The sequence below is a fragment of the Telmatherina bonti genome, assembly GCF_933228915.1.
Source record: "Telmatherina bonti genome assembly, chromosome: 10".
NCBI lineage: Eukaryota > Metazoa > Chordata > Actinopteri > Atheriniformes > Telmatherinidae > Telmatherina > Telmatherina bonti.
In genome coordinates this window covers 40,604,983-40,622,337 of record NC_136628.1, presented here as the reverse complement: position 1 = coordinate 40,622,337, position 17,355 = coordinate 40,604,983, and the positions used below count along the sequence as shown (strand labels likewise).

Sequence of the window (17,355 nt, the reverse complement as noted above, 5' to 3'; positions counted from 1 at the left end):
CATAGACCAGGACCCCGTAGACCAGCGTAGACCAGGACCCCGTAGACCAGGACTCCATAGACCAGGACCCCGTAGACCAGCGTAGACCAGGACCCCGTAGACCAGCGTAGACCAGGACCCCGTAGACCAGCGTAGACCAGGACCCAGACGCCCAGGCCTTCATGTCATTCTGTGGTCCATAGGCTCAGACTGAAGATGCAGTTACCATGGCGATGCTGTTTTTGGGATTCCCGGCCTGTGATTGGCTGACAGCGCAGTGGGCGTGCGAGCCGAGCCTCTCAAAGCTTCGCTCGCTCGTCCTCGCAGCTGCAGATCGTCTGAGACAGACGGAGAAACGCCACTCTTCCTCCTTACCACTCATCCCTCCATCCTCTTCTTCTCTTCGGTCAACAGCCAAACTCTTCCTCCTCCTCTTCTTCACTGCTTCTTCTCCGTCTCTCATTCATCTGACAGACAGCTGTAACTCTTCATCATCATCTTCAACATCATCGTCCTCAGCAACCGACCACAGGGAGCCCTTTGACCCTCATCCTGCCGGGTCACCATGGCAACGGTCATCTGCACCCGTTTCACTGAGGAGTATCAGCTGTACGAGGAGCTGGGAAAGTGAGTATCACCTTCTTCCTCCTACTCATCCTCATTGCTGTAGCTCAGATAGAAGAAACAGGACCGCTATTTTATCTCAGAATTAATCAAAATAATGAAAATGTTGATGTTTCAGAAAAATCAAATTAACATTCAATAATCAGCTCAACGTATTGATTATGTATAGTTTTTAAATCACATTTTTTTGATAATTTTCTTTTTCTTTTGTCTTTTCTGAAAAATATAACAAAAATATTCCACCATGAACATGTAGTTTAAATTTAATGTTCATGATGTTCAGTTTAAACATTTTCTAAATATTTTCACGTATTTTAATATTTTGCACTATTTTATTACATATTCATTCATATTAACTAAATATTTGTATCAAGTTTTCAGATTATCAATTTTATTTTCATTTTTATATTTAAAGTTTTTGTAACTTATAAATTTTTGTCACATATTTAATATATGCAAAAATAGTACCAAGATTCATATAATCTTAATTAAATTATATTACGAAGCACTGTTCATTTTAATCAAAGATGATAGAATGAATGGGGATAATGGATAGATTGATGGATGGATGGATAATGGATGGATGGAATGAATGATTGATAGATGGACAATTGATGGATGAATGAATGGATAAATAATGGATTGATGGATAGATAATGGATGGATGGATGGATTAATGGATAGATGGATTGATAATGGATGGATGGACTAATGAATGATGGATGGATGGATGGATGGATTAATGGATAGATGGATTGATAATGGATGGATGGACTAATGAATGATGGATGGATGGATGGATGGATAGATAGATAGATAATGTCTGACGGATGGATTGATGAATGGATAGATAATGGATGGATAATGGATGGATAGATAATGAATGGATGGATGGATGGATTGATGGATGAATGATGCATGAATGGATGATGGATGGATGATAGATAGATAATGGCTGATGGATGGATTGATGGATGGATAATGGATGGGTGGATGATGCATGTATGAATGGATGAATGCACAGAGGGATGGATGAAGAATGGATGATGGATGGATAAGCTGATGGATGGATGGATGGATGGATGATGGATGGATAAGCTGGTGGATGGATGGATGGATGGATGGATGGATGGATGATGGATGGATAAGCTGGTGGATGGATGGATGGATAAGATGATGGATGGATGGATGGATGGATGGATGATGGATGGATAAGCTGGTGGATGGATGGATGGATGATGGATGGATAAGCTGGTGGATGGATGGATGGATGGATGGATGATGGATGGATAAGCTGGTGGATGGATGGATGGATAAGATGATGGATGGATGGATAAGATGATGGATGGATGGATGGATGATGGATGGATGAATAGATGTATGGATGAAAGAATGGAAGGATGGATGGATGGCCCGTCCTTCTCTCCTCCTCCACACTAACAGACGATCTCATGGCAGATCTGTTACATAACATCATGTAGGAGGAAGAATCTTCCTGCAGTTTCTCTTATTCAACCAATCATCAATATCTCACTGATTGATCGCCTCACAAGCATCCCCTCATCAGGATTTAGAACCAATAATCAATTCTTTCTGTCTGTCTGTCTGTCTGTCTGTCTGTCTGTCTGTCTGTCTGTCTGTCTTTCTTTCTTTCTTTCTTTCTTTCTTTCTTTCTTTCTTTCTTTCTTTCTTTCTTTCTTTCTTTCTTTCTTTCTTTCTTTCTTTCTTTCTTTCTTCCTTCCTTCCTTCCTTCCTTCCTTCCTTCCTTCCTTCCTTCCCTCCCTCCCTCCCTCCCTCCCTCCCCATCAGGTCCAGGTGTTGGTCCTGAACAGCTCCCTACTTCTTCAGTTCTGGTCGTCAGTTCAGTTCTTGGGTCATGTGACCTCAGCCTTTCCTGGCTGATTGACAGTCATGTTGTCATGGAGACCATTTCTGATGAGGATTGGCCCAGCAGTAAATGGATCAGCTGAAAGTTTAGAACCATCTCTCACATTCTGGCTCAGGTCTCGGTTCTGATCTTTGCTGGTTTTCATATGAAACTAAAGCAACTGGAATCAATGATGAGTCTAAAGATCCAGGTTAAACCGGTTCTGTTGGGAGCTTACTGACAGATTCAGATCTTAGTCCTGATCCAGTTGTGGTCAATAAAGCAACTTTTTTGATCAAGACATTTAGAATTGAGCTGGACACGTCTCAGTTGCTTCCTGTGGACAACAGTAATATCTGATGTGTCACATGACCCTGCAGCCTACAAGACTACAGGAAGCCAGGAGCCTTCCTCTGTCTTCTGATTGGTTTCTTTTGCTGCTGTTTCCAGGGGAGCGTTTTCAGTGGTGCGCCGCTGTGTGAAGGTTCTGTCGGGTCAGGAGTTTGCCGCCAAGATCATCAACACCAAGAAACTGTCCGCCAGAGGTGAGAACCTCAGGACTCAATGCATTGCAATGCCAGCGCTCTCAGAAAGGTCTCTGGGTCACAACATGTGTGCTGATTTGCAGGTAGATTAGGAAACCAGTTCAGTTTGGTTCTTCAGCGTCAGACTGGAAGTCACCAGACCTCATGATTCACAGCGACAACACCACCGTCTCTGATGTCTGAAATGTCATCGGCCTGAGATCCACATTTGTCCAATTAAAAACTGAAAAGCTAAAGGATAAAACCAGCTTCTGAAAAAAACCATTTTTTTCATCCATTAGACCCAGTTTAGACCAGAATCTCCCAGAACCAGACTGAAGGTGGGTTACATGTCAGACATAAAGGTTTACCGACGACAGAGCTGCTGAAGGTAACCAATGATGTCTCTTTTAGAAAAGTGTAAATATAGTGTTAGCATGTTAGCATGAGTTGTAAGTTTAGACTGTATATAAAAGATGGGCGGAGCCTCCATGACATCACCCGTAGGTTTCTGAAGAGCTGAATTGAAGCTCGGTGGGCGGTTCCTACCATCACCATCTTGGCAGGGGCATGCGTGTCGTCTCACCTGGAAAATACAAATATGGGCAAAGAGGTGGAGCTGAGAGGGGGGCTGTGAGCGTCATGGTGGATGATTGACATCAAGCGAACTCCGAGCTTTCTGTAGCTAAGAGCTAACCGAGCTAACCCGGAGATAACAAGAGCTAACCAGCTAACGGAGGTAAGCGGGCTAAAGCTAAATCAACCGGCTAAAAACCGCAGTTGTTCTACGTTCTTCTTACTTCAAGCGGGAGATTGGGTACCTGTCAATCAAAAGGACACGCCCCTAAATATGCCGAACTTCCAGATTGAATTACTTTTAAATGGGCGAGTGAAAAAAAAAAATTCTCTCCCAATCCCACCACAATATGGCAGTCAAACGTGCCTGGGCTGTGCCGTGGTACAGAGATGTGGTAAATGGTAAATGGACTTGTACTTCTATAGCGCTTTTCTAGTCATACAGACCACTCAAAGCGCTTTACACTACTTGTCACATTCACCCATACACTCACTCAACACACTCATACCCCGATAGGCACATCGGGGGGCAGTTTGGGGTTCAGTGTCTTGCCCTAGGACACTTCGGCATTTCACCGAGCTTTGATCCCCCAACTTACCAGTTGAAGGACAACTGCTCTTCCTCCTGAGCTACAGCCGCCCCAATGTGGAACTGGATCGGAGATGTGGAACTGGATCGGGGATGTGGAATTGGATCGGGGATGTGGAACTGGATCAGAGATGTGGAACTGGATCAGAGATGTGGAATTGGATCGGGGATGTGGAACTGGATCAGAGATGTGGAACTGGATCAGAGATGTGGAATTGGATCGGGGATGTGGAACTGGATCAGAGATGTGGAACTGGATCAGAGATGTGGAATTGGATCAGAGATGTGGAATTGGATCGGGGATGTGGAACTGGATCAGAGATGTGGAACTGGATCGGGGATGTGGAACTGGATAGGGATTGTGGAACTGGATCAGAGATGTGGAATTGGATCAGAGATGTGGAACTGGATCAGAGATGTGGAACTGGATCGGGGATATGGAACTGGATCGGGGTTGTGGAACTGGATCAGGGATGTGGAACTGGATCGGGGTTGTGGAACTGGATCGGGGTTGTGGAACTGGATCGGGATGGTGGAACTGGATCGGGGTTGTGGAACTGGATCGGGGTTGTGGAACTATATCGGGATTGTGGAACTGGATCGGGGATGTGGAACTGGATCAGGATTGTGGAACTATATTGGGATTGTGGAACTGGATCGGGATGTGGAACTGGATCAGGGTTGTGGAACTATATCGGGATTGTGGAACTGGATCGGGGATGTGGAACTGGATCAGAGATGTGGAACTGGATCGGGGATGTGGAACTGGATCGGGGATGTGGAACTGGATCAGAGATGTGGAACTGGATCAGAAATGTGGAACTGGATCAGGGATATGGAACTGGATCGGGGTTGTGGAACTGGATCGGGGATGTGGAACTGGATCGGGATGGTGGAACTGGATCGGGATTGTGGAACTGGATCGGGGTTGTGGAACTGGATCGGGATGGTGGAACTGGATCGGGGTTGTGGAACTGGATCGGGGTTGTGGAACTATATCGGGATTGTGGAACTGGATCGGGGATGTGGAACTGGATCAGGATTGTGGAACTATATTGGGATTGTGGAACTGGATCGGGATGTGGAACTGGATCAGGGTTGTGGAACTATATCGGGATTGTGGAACTGGATCGGGGATGTGGAACTGGATCAGAGATGTGGAACTGGATCGGGGATGTGGAACTGGATCGGGGATGTGGAACTGGATCAGAGATGTGGAACTGGATCAGAAATGTGGAACTGGATCAGGGATATGGAACTGGATCGGGGATGTGGAACTGGATCAGAGATGTGGAACTGGATCGGGGATGTGGAACTGGATCGGGGATGTGGAACTGGATCAGAGATGTGGAACTGGATCAGAAATGTGGAACTGGATCGGGGATGTGGAACTGGATCGGGGTTGTGGAACTGGATCGGGATGGTGGAACTGGATCGGGATTGTGGAACTGGATTGGGATGTGGAACTGGATCAGGATTGTGGAACTATATCGGGATTGTGGAACTGGATCGGGATTGTGGAACTGGATCGGGATTGTGGAACTGGATCGGGATTGTGGAACTATATCGGGATTGTGGAACTGGATCGGTGATGTGGAACTGGATCAGGATTGTGGAACTGGATCGGGATTGTGGAACTGGATCGGGATTGTGGAACTATATCGGGATTGTGGAACTGGATCGGTGATGTGGAACTGGATCAGGATTGTGGAACTATATCGGGATTGTGGAACTGGATTGGGGTTGTGGAACTGGATCGGGGTTGTGGAACTGGATCGGGATTGTGGAACTGGATCGGGATTGTGGAACTGGATTGGGTCTGTGAGGCTTCTTTGCTGATTTATTTGTCACCTTTTCAGGTTTAAGCTTTGCTGCCGTTGCTTAGCAACAGCCTAAGGTTGACGCAGACTGCATCTTGTGGAGCTGCTTACATAAGGGATGCTGCTGCAACTGTGAAGCTCACCTGGACTGTTCACCTGTCCACGTCTCTCCCTGTCTCGCCTCTATCTGGAAATCATCATGTGGACACGTCTTCATCATCATGTGGACACGTCTTCATCATCATGTGGACACGTCTTCGTCATCATGTGGACACGTCTTCGTCATCATGTAGACAAGTCTTCGTCATCATGTGGACACGTCTTCGTCATCATGTGGACACGTCTTCGTCATCATGTAGACACGTCTTCGTCATCATGTGGACACGTCTTCGTCATCATGTAGACAAGTCTTCGTCATCATGTAGACAAGTCTTCGTCATCATGTGGACACGTCTTCGTCATCATGTGGACACGTCTTCGTCATCATGTAGACACGTCTTCGTCATCATGTAGACACGTCTTCGTCATCATGTAGACACGTCTTCGTCATCATGTGGACACGTCTTCGTCATCATGTGGACACGTCTTCGTCATCATGTAGACACGTCTTCGTCATCATGTAGACACGTCTTCGTCATCATGTGGACAAGTCTTCGTCATCATGTAGACAAGTCTTCGTCATCATGTGGACACGTCTTCGTCATCATGTAGACACGTCTTCGTCATCATGTAGACAAGTCTTCGTCATCATGTGGACACGTCTTCGTCATCATGTGGACACGTCTTCGTCATCATGTAGACACGTCTTCGTCATCATGTAGACACGTCTTCGTCATCATGTAGACACGTCTTCGTCATCATGTGGACAAGTCTTCGTCATCATGTAGACACGTCTTCGTCATCATGTAGACACGTCTTCGTCATCATGTGGACACGTCTTCGTCATCATGTAGACAAGTCTTCGTCATCATGTGGACACGTCTTCGTCATCATGTAGACACGTCTTCGTCATCATGTTGACAAGTCTTCGTCATCATGTGGACACGTCTTCGTCATCATGTGGACACGTCTTCGTCATCATGTAGACACGTCTTCGTCATCATGTGGACACGTCTTCGTCATCATGTGGACACGTCTTCGTCATCATGTAGACACGTCTTCGTCATCATGTGGACACGTCTTCGTCATCATGTGGACACGTCTTCGTCATCATGTGGACACGTCTTCGTCATCATGTGGACACGTCTTCGTCATCATGTAGACACGTCTTCGTCATCATGTGGACACGTCTTCGTCATCATGTAGACAAGTCTTCGTCATCATGTAGACACGTCTTCGTCATCATGTGGACACGTCTTCGTCATCATGTGGACACGTCTTCGTCATCATGTAGACACGTCTTCGTCATCATGTAGACACGTCTTCGTCATCATGTGGACACGTCTTCGTCATCATGTAGACACGTCTTCGTCATCATGTGGACACGTCTTCGTCATCATGTGGACACGTCTTCGTCATCATGTGGACACGTCTTCGTCATCATGTAGACAAGTCTTCGTCATCATGTAGACACGTCTTCGTCATCATGTGGACACGTCTTCGTCATCATGTAGACACGTCTTCGTCATGTGGACACGTCTTCGTCATCATGTAGACACGTCTTCGTCATCATGTAGACACGTCTTCGTCATCATGTGGACACGTCTTCGTCATCATGTAGACACGTCTTCGTCATCATGTGGACATGTCTTCGTCATCATGTGGACACGTCTTCGTCATGTGGACACGTCTTCATCATCATGTAGACACGTCTTCGTCATCATGTAGACACGTCTTCGTCATCATGTGGACACGTCTTCGTCATCATGTAGACACGTCTTCGTCATCATGTAGACACGTCTTCGTCATGTGGACACGTCTTCGTCATCATGTAGACACGTCTTCGTCATCATGTAGACACGTCTTCGTCATCATGTGGACACGTCTTCGTCATCATGTGGACACGTCTTCGTCATGTGGACACGTCTTCGTCATCATGTAGACACGTCTTCGTCATCATGTGGACACGTCTTCGTCATCATGTGGACACGTCTTCGTCATCATGTAGACACGTCTTCGTCATCATGTAGACACGTCTTCGTCATGTGGACACGTCTTCGTCATCATGTAGACACGTCTTCGTCATCATGTAGACACGTCTTCGTCATCATGTAGACACGTCTTCGTCATCATGTAGACACGTCTTCGTCATCATGTGGACACGTCTTCGTCATCATGTGGACACGTCTTCGTCATCATGTGGACACGTCTTCGTCATCATGTAGACACGTCTTCGTCATCATGTGGACACGTCTTCGTCATCATGTAGACAAGTCTTCGTCATCATGTGGACACGTCTTCGTCATCATGTAGACACGTCTTCATCATCATGTAGACACGTCTTCGTCATCATGTAGACACGTCTTCGTCATCATGTGGACAAGTCTTCGTCATCATGTAGACACGTCTTCGTCATCATGTGGACACGTCTTCATCATCATGTAGACACGTCTTCGTCATCATGTAGACACGTCTTCGTCATCATGTGGACACGTCTTCGTCATCATGTGGACACGTCTTCGTCATCATGTAGACAAGTCTTCGTCATCATGTGGACACGTCTTCGTCATCATGTAGACACGTCTTCGTCATCATGTAGACACGTCTTCGTCATCATGTGGACACGTCTTCGTCATCATGTGGACACGTCTTCGTCATCATGTAGACAAGTCTTCGTCATCATGTGGACACGTCTTCGTCATCATGTAGACACGTCTTCGTCATCATGTAGACACGTCTTCGTCATCATGTAGACACGTCTTCGTCATCATGTGGACACGTCTTCGTCATCATGTAGACACGTCTTCGTCATCATGTGGACACGTCTTCGTCATCATGTGGACACGTCTTCGTCATCATGTGGACACGTCTTCGTCATCATGTGGACAAGTCTTCGTCATCATGTAGACACGTCTTCGTCATCATGTGGACACGTCTTCGTCATCATGTAGACACGTCTTCGTCATGTGGACACGTCTTCGTCATCATGTAGACACGTCTTCGTCATCATGTAGACACGTCTTCGTCATCATGTGGACACGTCTTCGTCATCATGTAGACACGTCTTCGTCATCATGTGGACATGTCTTCGTCATCATGTGGACACGTCTTCGTCATGTGGACAAGTCTTCATCATCATGTAGACACGTCTTCGTCATCATGTAGACACGTCTTCGTCATCATGTGGACACGTCTTCGTCATCATGTAGACACGTCTTCGTCATCATGTAGACACGTCTTCGTCATGTGGACACGTCTTCGTCATCATGTAGACACGTCTTCGTCATCATGTAGACACGTCTTCGTCATCATGTGGACACGTCTTCGTCATCATGTGGACACGTCTTCGTCATGTGGACACGTCTTCGTCATCATGTAGACACGTCTTCGTCATCATGTGGACACGTCTTCGTCATCATGTGGACACGTCTTCGTCATCATGTAGACACGTCTTCGTCATCATGTAGACACGTCTTCGTCATGTGGACACGTCTTCGTCATCATGTAGACACGTCTTCGTCATCATGTGGACACGTCTTCGTCATCATGTGGACACGTCTTCGTCATCATGTGGACACGTCTTCGTCATCATGTAGACACGTCTTCGTCATCATGTAGACAAGTCTTCGTCATCATGTGGACACGTCTTCGTCATCATGTGGACACGTCTTCGTCATCATGTAGACACGTCTTCGTCATCATGTGGACACGTCTTCGTCATCATGTGGACAAGTCTTCGTCATCATGTGGACACGTCTTCGTCATCATGTAGACACGTCTTCATCATCATGTAGACACGTCTTCGTCATCATGTAGACACGTCTTCGTCATCATGTGGACAAGTCTTCGTCATCATGTAGACACGTCTTCGTCATCATGTGGACACGTCTTCATCATCATGTAGACACGTCTTCGTCATCATGTAGACACGTCTTCGTCATCATGTGGACACGTCTTCGTCATCATGTGGACACGTCTTCGTCATCATGTAGACAAGTCTTCGTCATCATGTGGACACGTCTTCGTCATCATGTAGACACGTCTTCGTCATCATGTAGACACGTCTTCGTCATCATGTGGACACGTCTTCGTCATCATGTGGACACGTCTTCGTCATCATGTAGACAAGTCTTCGTCATCATGTGGACAAGTCTTCGTCATCATGTGGACACGTCTTCGTCATCATGTGGACAAGTCTTCGTCATCATGTGGACACGTCTTCGTCATCATGTGGACAAGTGTGAGGATTTGTGGAGACTGGAGGGACTGGTGGAGACTGGAAGGACTGGTGGAGACTGGAAGGACTGGGGGAGACTGGAAGGACTGGGGGAGACTAGAAGGACTAGGGGAAGACTGGAAGGACTGGCGGAGACTGGAAGGACTGGGGGAGACTGGAAGGACTGGGGGAGACTGGAAGGACTGGCGGAGACTGGAAGGACTGGGGGAGACTGGAAGGACAGGGGGAGACTAGAAGGACTGGGGGAGACTGGAAGGACTGGCGGAGACTGGAAGGACTTGTGGAGACTGGAACTGGAAACGGTCCCCAGTTCCATCCTCCAGGCTGGAATGAGGAACAGCTGTCAGTTTAGACTCACCTGAAGAAAATCAAACCATGACAGGCCCAACATGTCTTAACTTGTCTTCATTATGGTCTAGTTCTACTCACCTAGGATACTGGTTTCCTGGGCTCTTGTGGTCCTGGTTCCCTGTGATACTGGTCTCTTGTGGTCCTGGTCTCTTGTTGTCGTGGTTCTGGTCTCTTGTGGTTCTGGTCTCTTGTGGTCCTGGTTCCCTGTCATCCTGGTCTCTTGTGGTTCTGGTCTCTTGTGGTCCTGGTCTCTTGTGGTTCTGGTCTCTTGTGGTTCTGGTCTCTTGTGGTCCTGGTCTCTTGTGGTCCTGGTCTCTTGTGGTCCTGGTTTCCTGTGATCTTGGTTCCCTATGGTCCTGGTCTCTTGTGGTCCTGGTTTCCTGTGGTCCTGGTCTCTTGTGGTCCTGGTCTTTTGTGGTCCTGGTTTCCTGTGGTCCTGGTTTCCTCTGGTCGTGGTTCCCTGTGGTTCTGGTCTCTTGTGGTTCTGGTCTCTTATGGTCCTGGTTTCCTGTGGTCCTGGTTTCCTGTGGTCCTGGTCTCTTGTGGTCCCGGTTCCCTATGGTCCCGGTCTCTTGTGGTCCTGGTCTCTTGTGGTTCTGGTCTCTTGTGGTCCTGGTCTCTTGTGGTCCTGGTCTCTTGTGGTTCCGGTCTCTTGTGGTCCTGGTCTCTTGTGGTCCTGGTTTCCTGTGGTTCTGGTCTCTTGTGGTCCTGGTCTCTTGTGGTCCTGGTCTCTTGTGGTCCTGGTTTCCTGTGGTCCTGGTTTTTATCTGGTCGTGGTTCCCTGTGGTTCTGGTCTCTTGTGGTTCTGGTCTCCTGTGGTCCTGGTCTCTTGTGGTCCTGGTTTCCTGTGGTCCTGGTCTCTTGTGGTCCCTGTCTCTTGTGGTTCTTGTCTCTTGTGGTCCTGGTCTCTTGTGGTCCTGGTTTCCTGTGGTCCTAATTTCCTGTGGTTCTGGTCTCTTGTGGTCCTGGTCTCTTGTGGTCCTGGTTCCCTATGGTCCCGGTCTCTTGTGGTCCTGGTCTCTTGTGGTCCTGGTCTCTTGTGGTCCTGGTTCCCTATGGTCCTGGTCTCTTGTGGTCCTGGTCTTTTGTGGTCCTGGTTTCCTGTGGTTATGGTCTCTCTAGTCCTGGTTTTTTTGGTCCTGGTCTCTTGTGGTTCTGGTCTCTTGTGGTCCTGGTCTCTTGTGGTCCTGGTCTTTTGTGGTCCTGGTCTCTTGTGGTCCTGGTCTCTTGTGGTTCTGGTCTCTTGTCGTTCTGGTCTCTTGTGGTCCTGGTCTCTTGTAGTCCTGGTTTCCTCTGGTCCTGGTCTCTTTTGGTACTGCTTTCCTATGGTCCTGGTTTCCTGTGGTTCTGGTCTCTTGTGGTCCTGGTCTGTTGTGGTTCTGGTTTCCCCTGGTCCTGGTTTCCTGTGGTCCTGGTCTCTTGTGGTCCTGGTTCCCTATGGTCCCGGTCTCTTGTGGTCCTGGTCTCTTGTGGTTCTGGTCTCTTGTGGTCCTGGTTTCCTGTGGTCCTGGTCTCTTGTGGTCGTGGTTCCCTATGGTCCCGGTCTCTTGTGGTCCTGGTCTCTTGTGGTTCTGGTCTCTTGTGGTCCTGGTCTCTTGTGGTCCTGGTCTCTTGTGGTCCTGGTTTCCTGTGGTCCTGGTTTTTATCTGGTCGTGGTTCCCTGTGGTTCTGGTCTCTTGTGGTTCTGGTCTCTTGTGGTCCTGGTTTCCTGTGGTCCTGGTCTCTTGTGGTCCCTGTCTCTTGTGGTTCTTGTCTCTTGTGGTCCTGGTCTCTTGTGGTCCTGGTTTCCTGTGGTCCTAGTTTCCTGTGGTTCTGGTCTCTTGTGGTCCTGGTCTCTTGTGGTCCTGGTTCCCTATGGTCCCGGTCTCTTGTGGTCCTGGTCTCTTGTGGTCCTGGTCTCTTGTGGTCCTGGTTCCCTATGGTCCTGGTCTCTTGTGGTCCTGGTCTTTTGTGGTCCTGGTTTCCTGTGGTTCTGGTCTCTCTAGTCCTGGTTTTTTTGGTCCTGGTCTCTTGTGGTTCTGGTCTCTTGTGGTCCTGGTCTCTTGTGGTCCTGGTCTTTTGTGGTCCTGGTCTCTTGTGGTCCTGGTCTCTTGTGGTTCTGGTCTCTTGTCGTTCTGGTCTCTTGTGGTCCTGGTCTCTTGTGGTACTGCTTTCCTATGGTCCTGGTTTCCTGTGGTTCTGGTCTCTTGTGGTCCTGGTCTGTTGTGGTTCTGGTTTCCCCTGGTCCTGGTTTCCTGTGGTCCTGGTCTCTTGTGGTCCTGGTTCCCTATGGTCCCGGTCTCTTGTGGTCCTGGTCTCTTGTGGTTCTGGTCTCTTGTGGTCCTGGTTTCCTGTGGTCCTGGTCTCTTGTGGTCCTGGTTCCCTATGGTCCCGGTCTCTTGTGGTCCTGGTCTCTTGTGGTCCTGGTCTCTTGTGGTCCTGGTTCCCTATGGTTCTGGTCTCTTGTGGTCCTGGTCTCTTGTGGTCCTAGTTTCCTGTGGTACTGCTTTCCTATGGTCCTGGTTTCCTGTGGTTCTGGTCTCTCTAGTCCTGGTTTTTTTGGTCCTGGTCTCTTGTGGTTCTGGTCTGTTGTGGTCCTGGTCTCTTGTGGTCCTGGTCTCTTGTGGTCCTGGTCTCTTGTGGTTCTGGTCTCTTGTCGTTCTGGTCTCTTGTGGTCCTGGTCTCTTGTAGTCCTGGTTTCCTCTGGTCCTGGTCTCTTGTGGTACTGCTTTCCTATGGTCCTGGTTTCCTGTGGTTCTGGTCTCTTGTGGTCCTGGTCTGTTGTGGTTCTGGTTTCCCCTGGTCCTGGTTTCCTGTGGTCCTGGTCTCTTGTGGTCCTGGTTCCCTATGGTCCCGGTCTCTTGTGGTCCTGGTCTCTTGTGGTTCTGGTCTCTTGTGGTCCTGGTTTCCTGTGGTCCTGGTCTCTTGTGGTCGTGGTTCCCTATGGTCCCGGTCTCTTGTGGTCCTGGTCTCTTGTGGTTCTGGTCTCTTGTGGTCCTGGTCTCTTGTGGTCCTGGTCTCTTGTGGACCTGGTTTCCTGTGGTCCTGGTTTTTATCTGGTCGTGGTTCCCTGTGGTTCTGGTCTCTTGTGGTTCTGGTCTCTTGTGGTCCTGGTTTCCTGTGGTCCTGGTCTCTTGTGGTCCCTGTCTCTTGTGGTTCTTGTCTCTTGTGGTCCTGGTCTCTTGTGGTCCTGGTTTCCTGTGGTCCTAGTTTCCTGTGGTTCTGGTCTCTTGTGGTCCTGGTCTCTTGTGGTCCTGGTTCCCTATGGTCCCGGTCTCTTGTGGTCCTGGTCTCTTGTGGTCCTGGTCTCTTGTGGTCCTGGTTCCCTATGGTCCTGGTCTCTTGTGGTCCTGGTCTTTTGTGGTCCTGGTTTCCTGTGGTTCTGGTCTCTCTAGTCCCGGTCTCTTGTGGTCCTGGTCTCTTGTGGTTCTGGTCTCTTGTGGTCCTGGTTCCCTGTGGTTCTGGTCTTTTGTGGTCCTGGCCTCTTGTGGTCCTGGTCTCTTGTGGTCCTGGTCTCTTGTGGTCCTGGTTCCCTGTGATCCTGGTCTCCTGTGGTCCTGGTCTCTTGTTGTCGTGGTTCTGGTCTCTTGTGGTTCTGGTCTCTTGTGGTCGTGGTTCCCTATGGTCCCGGTCTCTTGTGGTCCTGGTCTCTTGTGGTTCTGGTCTCTTGTGGTCCTGGTTTCCTGTGGTCCTGGTTTCCTGTGGTCCTGGTCTCTTTTGGTCGTGGTTCCCTATGGTCCCGGTCTCTTGTGGTCCTGGTCTCTTGTGGTTCTGGTCTCTTGTGGTCCTGGTTCCCTTTGGTTCTGGTCTTTTGTCGTCCTGGCCCTTTGTGTTCATGGTCTCTTGTGGTCCTGGTCTTTTGTGGTCCTGGTTCCCTGTAATCCTGGTCTCTTGTGGTCCTGGTCTCTTGTTGTCGTAGTTCTGGTCTCTTGTGGTTCTGGTCTCTTGTGGTCCTGGTTCCCTGTGATCCTGGTCTCGTGTGGTCCTGGTCTGTTGTGGTCCTGGTCTCTTGTGGTCCTGGTTTCCTGTTGTCCTGGTCTCTTGTGGTCCTGGTTTCCTGTGGTCCTCGTTTCCTGTGGTCCTGGTTTCCTCTGGTTGTGGTTCCCTGTGGTTCTGGTCTCTTGTGGTTCTGGTCTCTTATGGTCCTGGTTTCCTGTTGTCCTGGTCTCTTGTGGTCCTGGTCTCTTGTGGTTCTGGTCTCTTGTGGTCCTGGTTCCCTGTGGTTCTGGTCTCTTGTGGTCCTGGCCTCTTGTGGTTCTGGTCTCTTGTGGTCCTGGTTCCCTGTGATCCTGGTCTCTTTTGGTCCTGGTCTCTTGTTGTCGTGGTTCTGGTCTCTTGTGGTCCTGGTTCCCTGTGATCCTGGTCTCTTATGGTCCTTGTCTCTTGTGGTCCTGGTGTCCTGTGGTTCTGGTCTCTTGTGGTCCTGGTCTCTTATGGTCCTGGTTTCCTCTGGTCGTGGTTCCCTGTGGTTCTGGTGTCTTGTGGTCCTGGTTTCCTCTGGTCCTGGTTTCCTCTTGTCCTGGTCTCTTGTGGTTCTGGTTTCCTGTGGTCCTGGTCTCTTGTGGTTCTGGTCTCTTGTGGTCTTTGTTTCCTGTGGTCTTGGTCTCTTGTGGTCTTGGTCTCTTGTGGTCCTGGTTTCTTGTGGTCCTGGTCTCCTGTGGTCCTGGTCTCCTGTGGTCCTGGTCTCTTGTGGTTCCGGTCTCTTGTGGTTCTGGTCTCTTGTGGTCCTGGTCTCTTGTGGTCCCGGTCTCTTGTGGTTCTGGTCTCTTGTGGTCCTGGTTTCCTGTAGTCCCGGTCTCTTGTGGTCCCGGTCTCTTGTGGTCCTGGTCTCTTGTGGTCCTGGTTCTCTGTGGTTCTGGTCTTTTGTGGTCCTGGCCTCTTGTGGTCCTGGTCTCTTGTGGTCCTGGTTCCCTGTGATCCTGGTCTCTTGTCGTCCTGGTCTCGTGTTGTCGTGGTTCTGGTCTCTTGTGGTCCTGGTCTTTTGTGGTCCTGGTCTCTTGTGGTCCTGGTCTCTTGTGGTTCTGGTCTCTTGTGGTCCTGGTTTCCTGTGGTCCTGGTCTCTTGTAGTCCTGGTCTCTTGTGGTCCTGGTTTCCTGTGGTTCTGGTCTCTTGTGGTTCTGGTCTCTTGTGGTCCTGGTCTCTTGTGGTCCTGGTTCCCTGTGGTCCTGGTCTCTTGTGGTCCTGGTCTCTTGTGGTCCTGGTTCCCTGTGGTTCTGGTCTCTTGGTGTCCTGGTTTCCTGTGGTTCTGGTTCCCTGTGGTCCTGGTCTCTTGTGGTCCTTGTTCCCTGTGGTTCTGGTCTCTTGTGGTTCTGGTTTCTTGTGGTTCTGGTCTCTTGTGGTCCTGGTTCCCTGTGGTTCTGGTCTCTTGTGGTTCTGGTCTCTTGTGGTTCTGGTCTCTTGTGGTCCTGGTTCCTTGTGGTTTTGGTCTCTTGTGGTTCTGGTCTCTTGTGGTCCTGGTCTCTTGTGGTCCTGGTTCCCTGTGGTTCTGGTCTCTTGTGGTTCTGGTCTCTTGTGGTCCTGGTTCCCTGTGGTCCTGGTCTCTTGTAGTCCTGGTCTCTTGTGGTCCTGGTTTCCTGTGGTCCTGGTCTCTTGTAGTCCTGGTCTCTTGTGGTTCTGGTCTCTTGTGGTCCTGGTCTCTTGTGGTCCTGGTCTTTTGTGGTCCTGGTTTCCTGTGGTCCTGGTCTCTTGTAGTCCTGGTCTCTTGTGGTTCTGGTCTCTTGTGGTCCTGGTCTCTTGTGGTCCTGGTTTCCTGTGGTCCTGGTTCCCTGTGGTCCTGGTTCCCTGTTGTCCTGGTTCCCTGTGGTCCTGGTTTCCTGTGGTCCTGGTTCCCTGTGGTCCTGGTTTCCTGTGGTCCTGGTTCCCTGTGGTCCTGGTTTCCTGTGGTCCTGGTTCCCTGTGGTCCTGGTTCCCTGTGGTCCTGGTTTCCTGTGGTCCTGGTTCCCTGTGGTCCTGGTTCCCTGTGGTCCTGGTCTCTTGTGGTCCTGGTCTCTTGTGGTCCTGGTTCCCTGTGGTCCTGGTCTCTTGTGGTTCTGGTCTCTTGTGGTCCTGGTTTCCTGTGGTCCTGGTTTCCTGTGGTCCTGGTTCCTGTGGTCCTGGTTTCCTGTGGTCCTGGTTTCCTGTGGTCCTGGTTCCCTGTGGTCCTGGTTCCCTGTGGTCCTGGTTCCCTGTGGTCCTGGTTTCCTTTGGTCCTGGTTCCCTGTGGTCCTGGTTTCCTGTGGTCCTGGTTCCCTGTGGTCCTGGTTCCCTGTGGTGCTGGTTTCCTGTGGTCCTGGTTTCCTGTGGTCCTTGTTCCCTGTGGTCCTGGTTTCCTGTGGTCCTGGTTCCCTGTGGTCCTGGTTCCCTGTGGTCCTGGTTTCCTGTGGTCCTGGTTTCCTGTGGTCCTGGTCTCTTGTGGTCCTGGTTTCCTGTGGTCCTGGTTTCCTGTGGTCCTGGTTCCCTGTGGTCCTGGTTTCCTGTGGTCCTGGTTTCCTGTGGTCCTGGTCTCTTGTGGTCCTGGTTTCCTTTGGTCCTGGTTTCCTGTGGTCCTGGTTTCCTGTGGTCCTGGTTCCCTGTGGTCCTGGTTTCCTGTGGTCCTGGTTTCCTGTGGTCCTGGTCTCTTGTGGTCCTGGTTTCCTGTGGTCCTGGTTCCCTGTGGTCCTGGTTTCCTGTGGTCCTGGTTCCCTGTGGTCCTGGTTTCCTGTGGTCCTGGTTCCCTGTGGTCCTGGTTCCCT

General features: G+C 49.8%; 1 protein-coding gene across 1 annotated transcript in view; it reads left to right on the top strand.

The window, feature by feature from the left end:
* Positions 1-544: 544 nt before the first annotated feature.
* Positions 545-17,355, top strand: part of camk2a (calcium/calmodulin-dependent protein kinase II alpha) — a gene marked incomplete at its 5' end in the record, with an annotated part of 81,886 nt that continues 65,075 nt past the window's right edge. Inside the window, 2 exons of the mRNA XM_079248098.1 lie at positions 545-606; positions 2,921-3,015. Coding sequence (XP_079104224.1) covers positions 545-606; positions 2,921-3,015 — 157 coding nt within the window. The remainder of the gene's footprint in view (positions 607-2,920; positions 3,016-17,355) is intronic.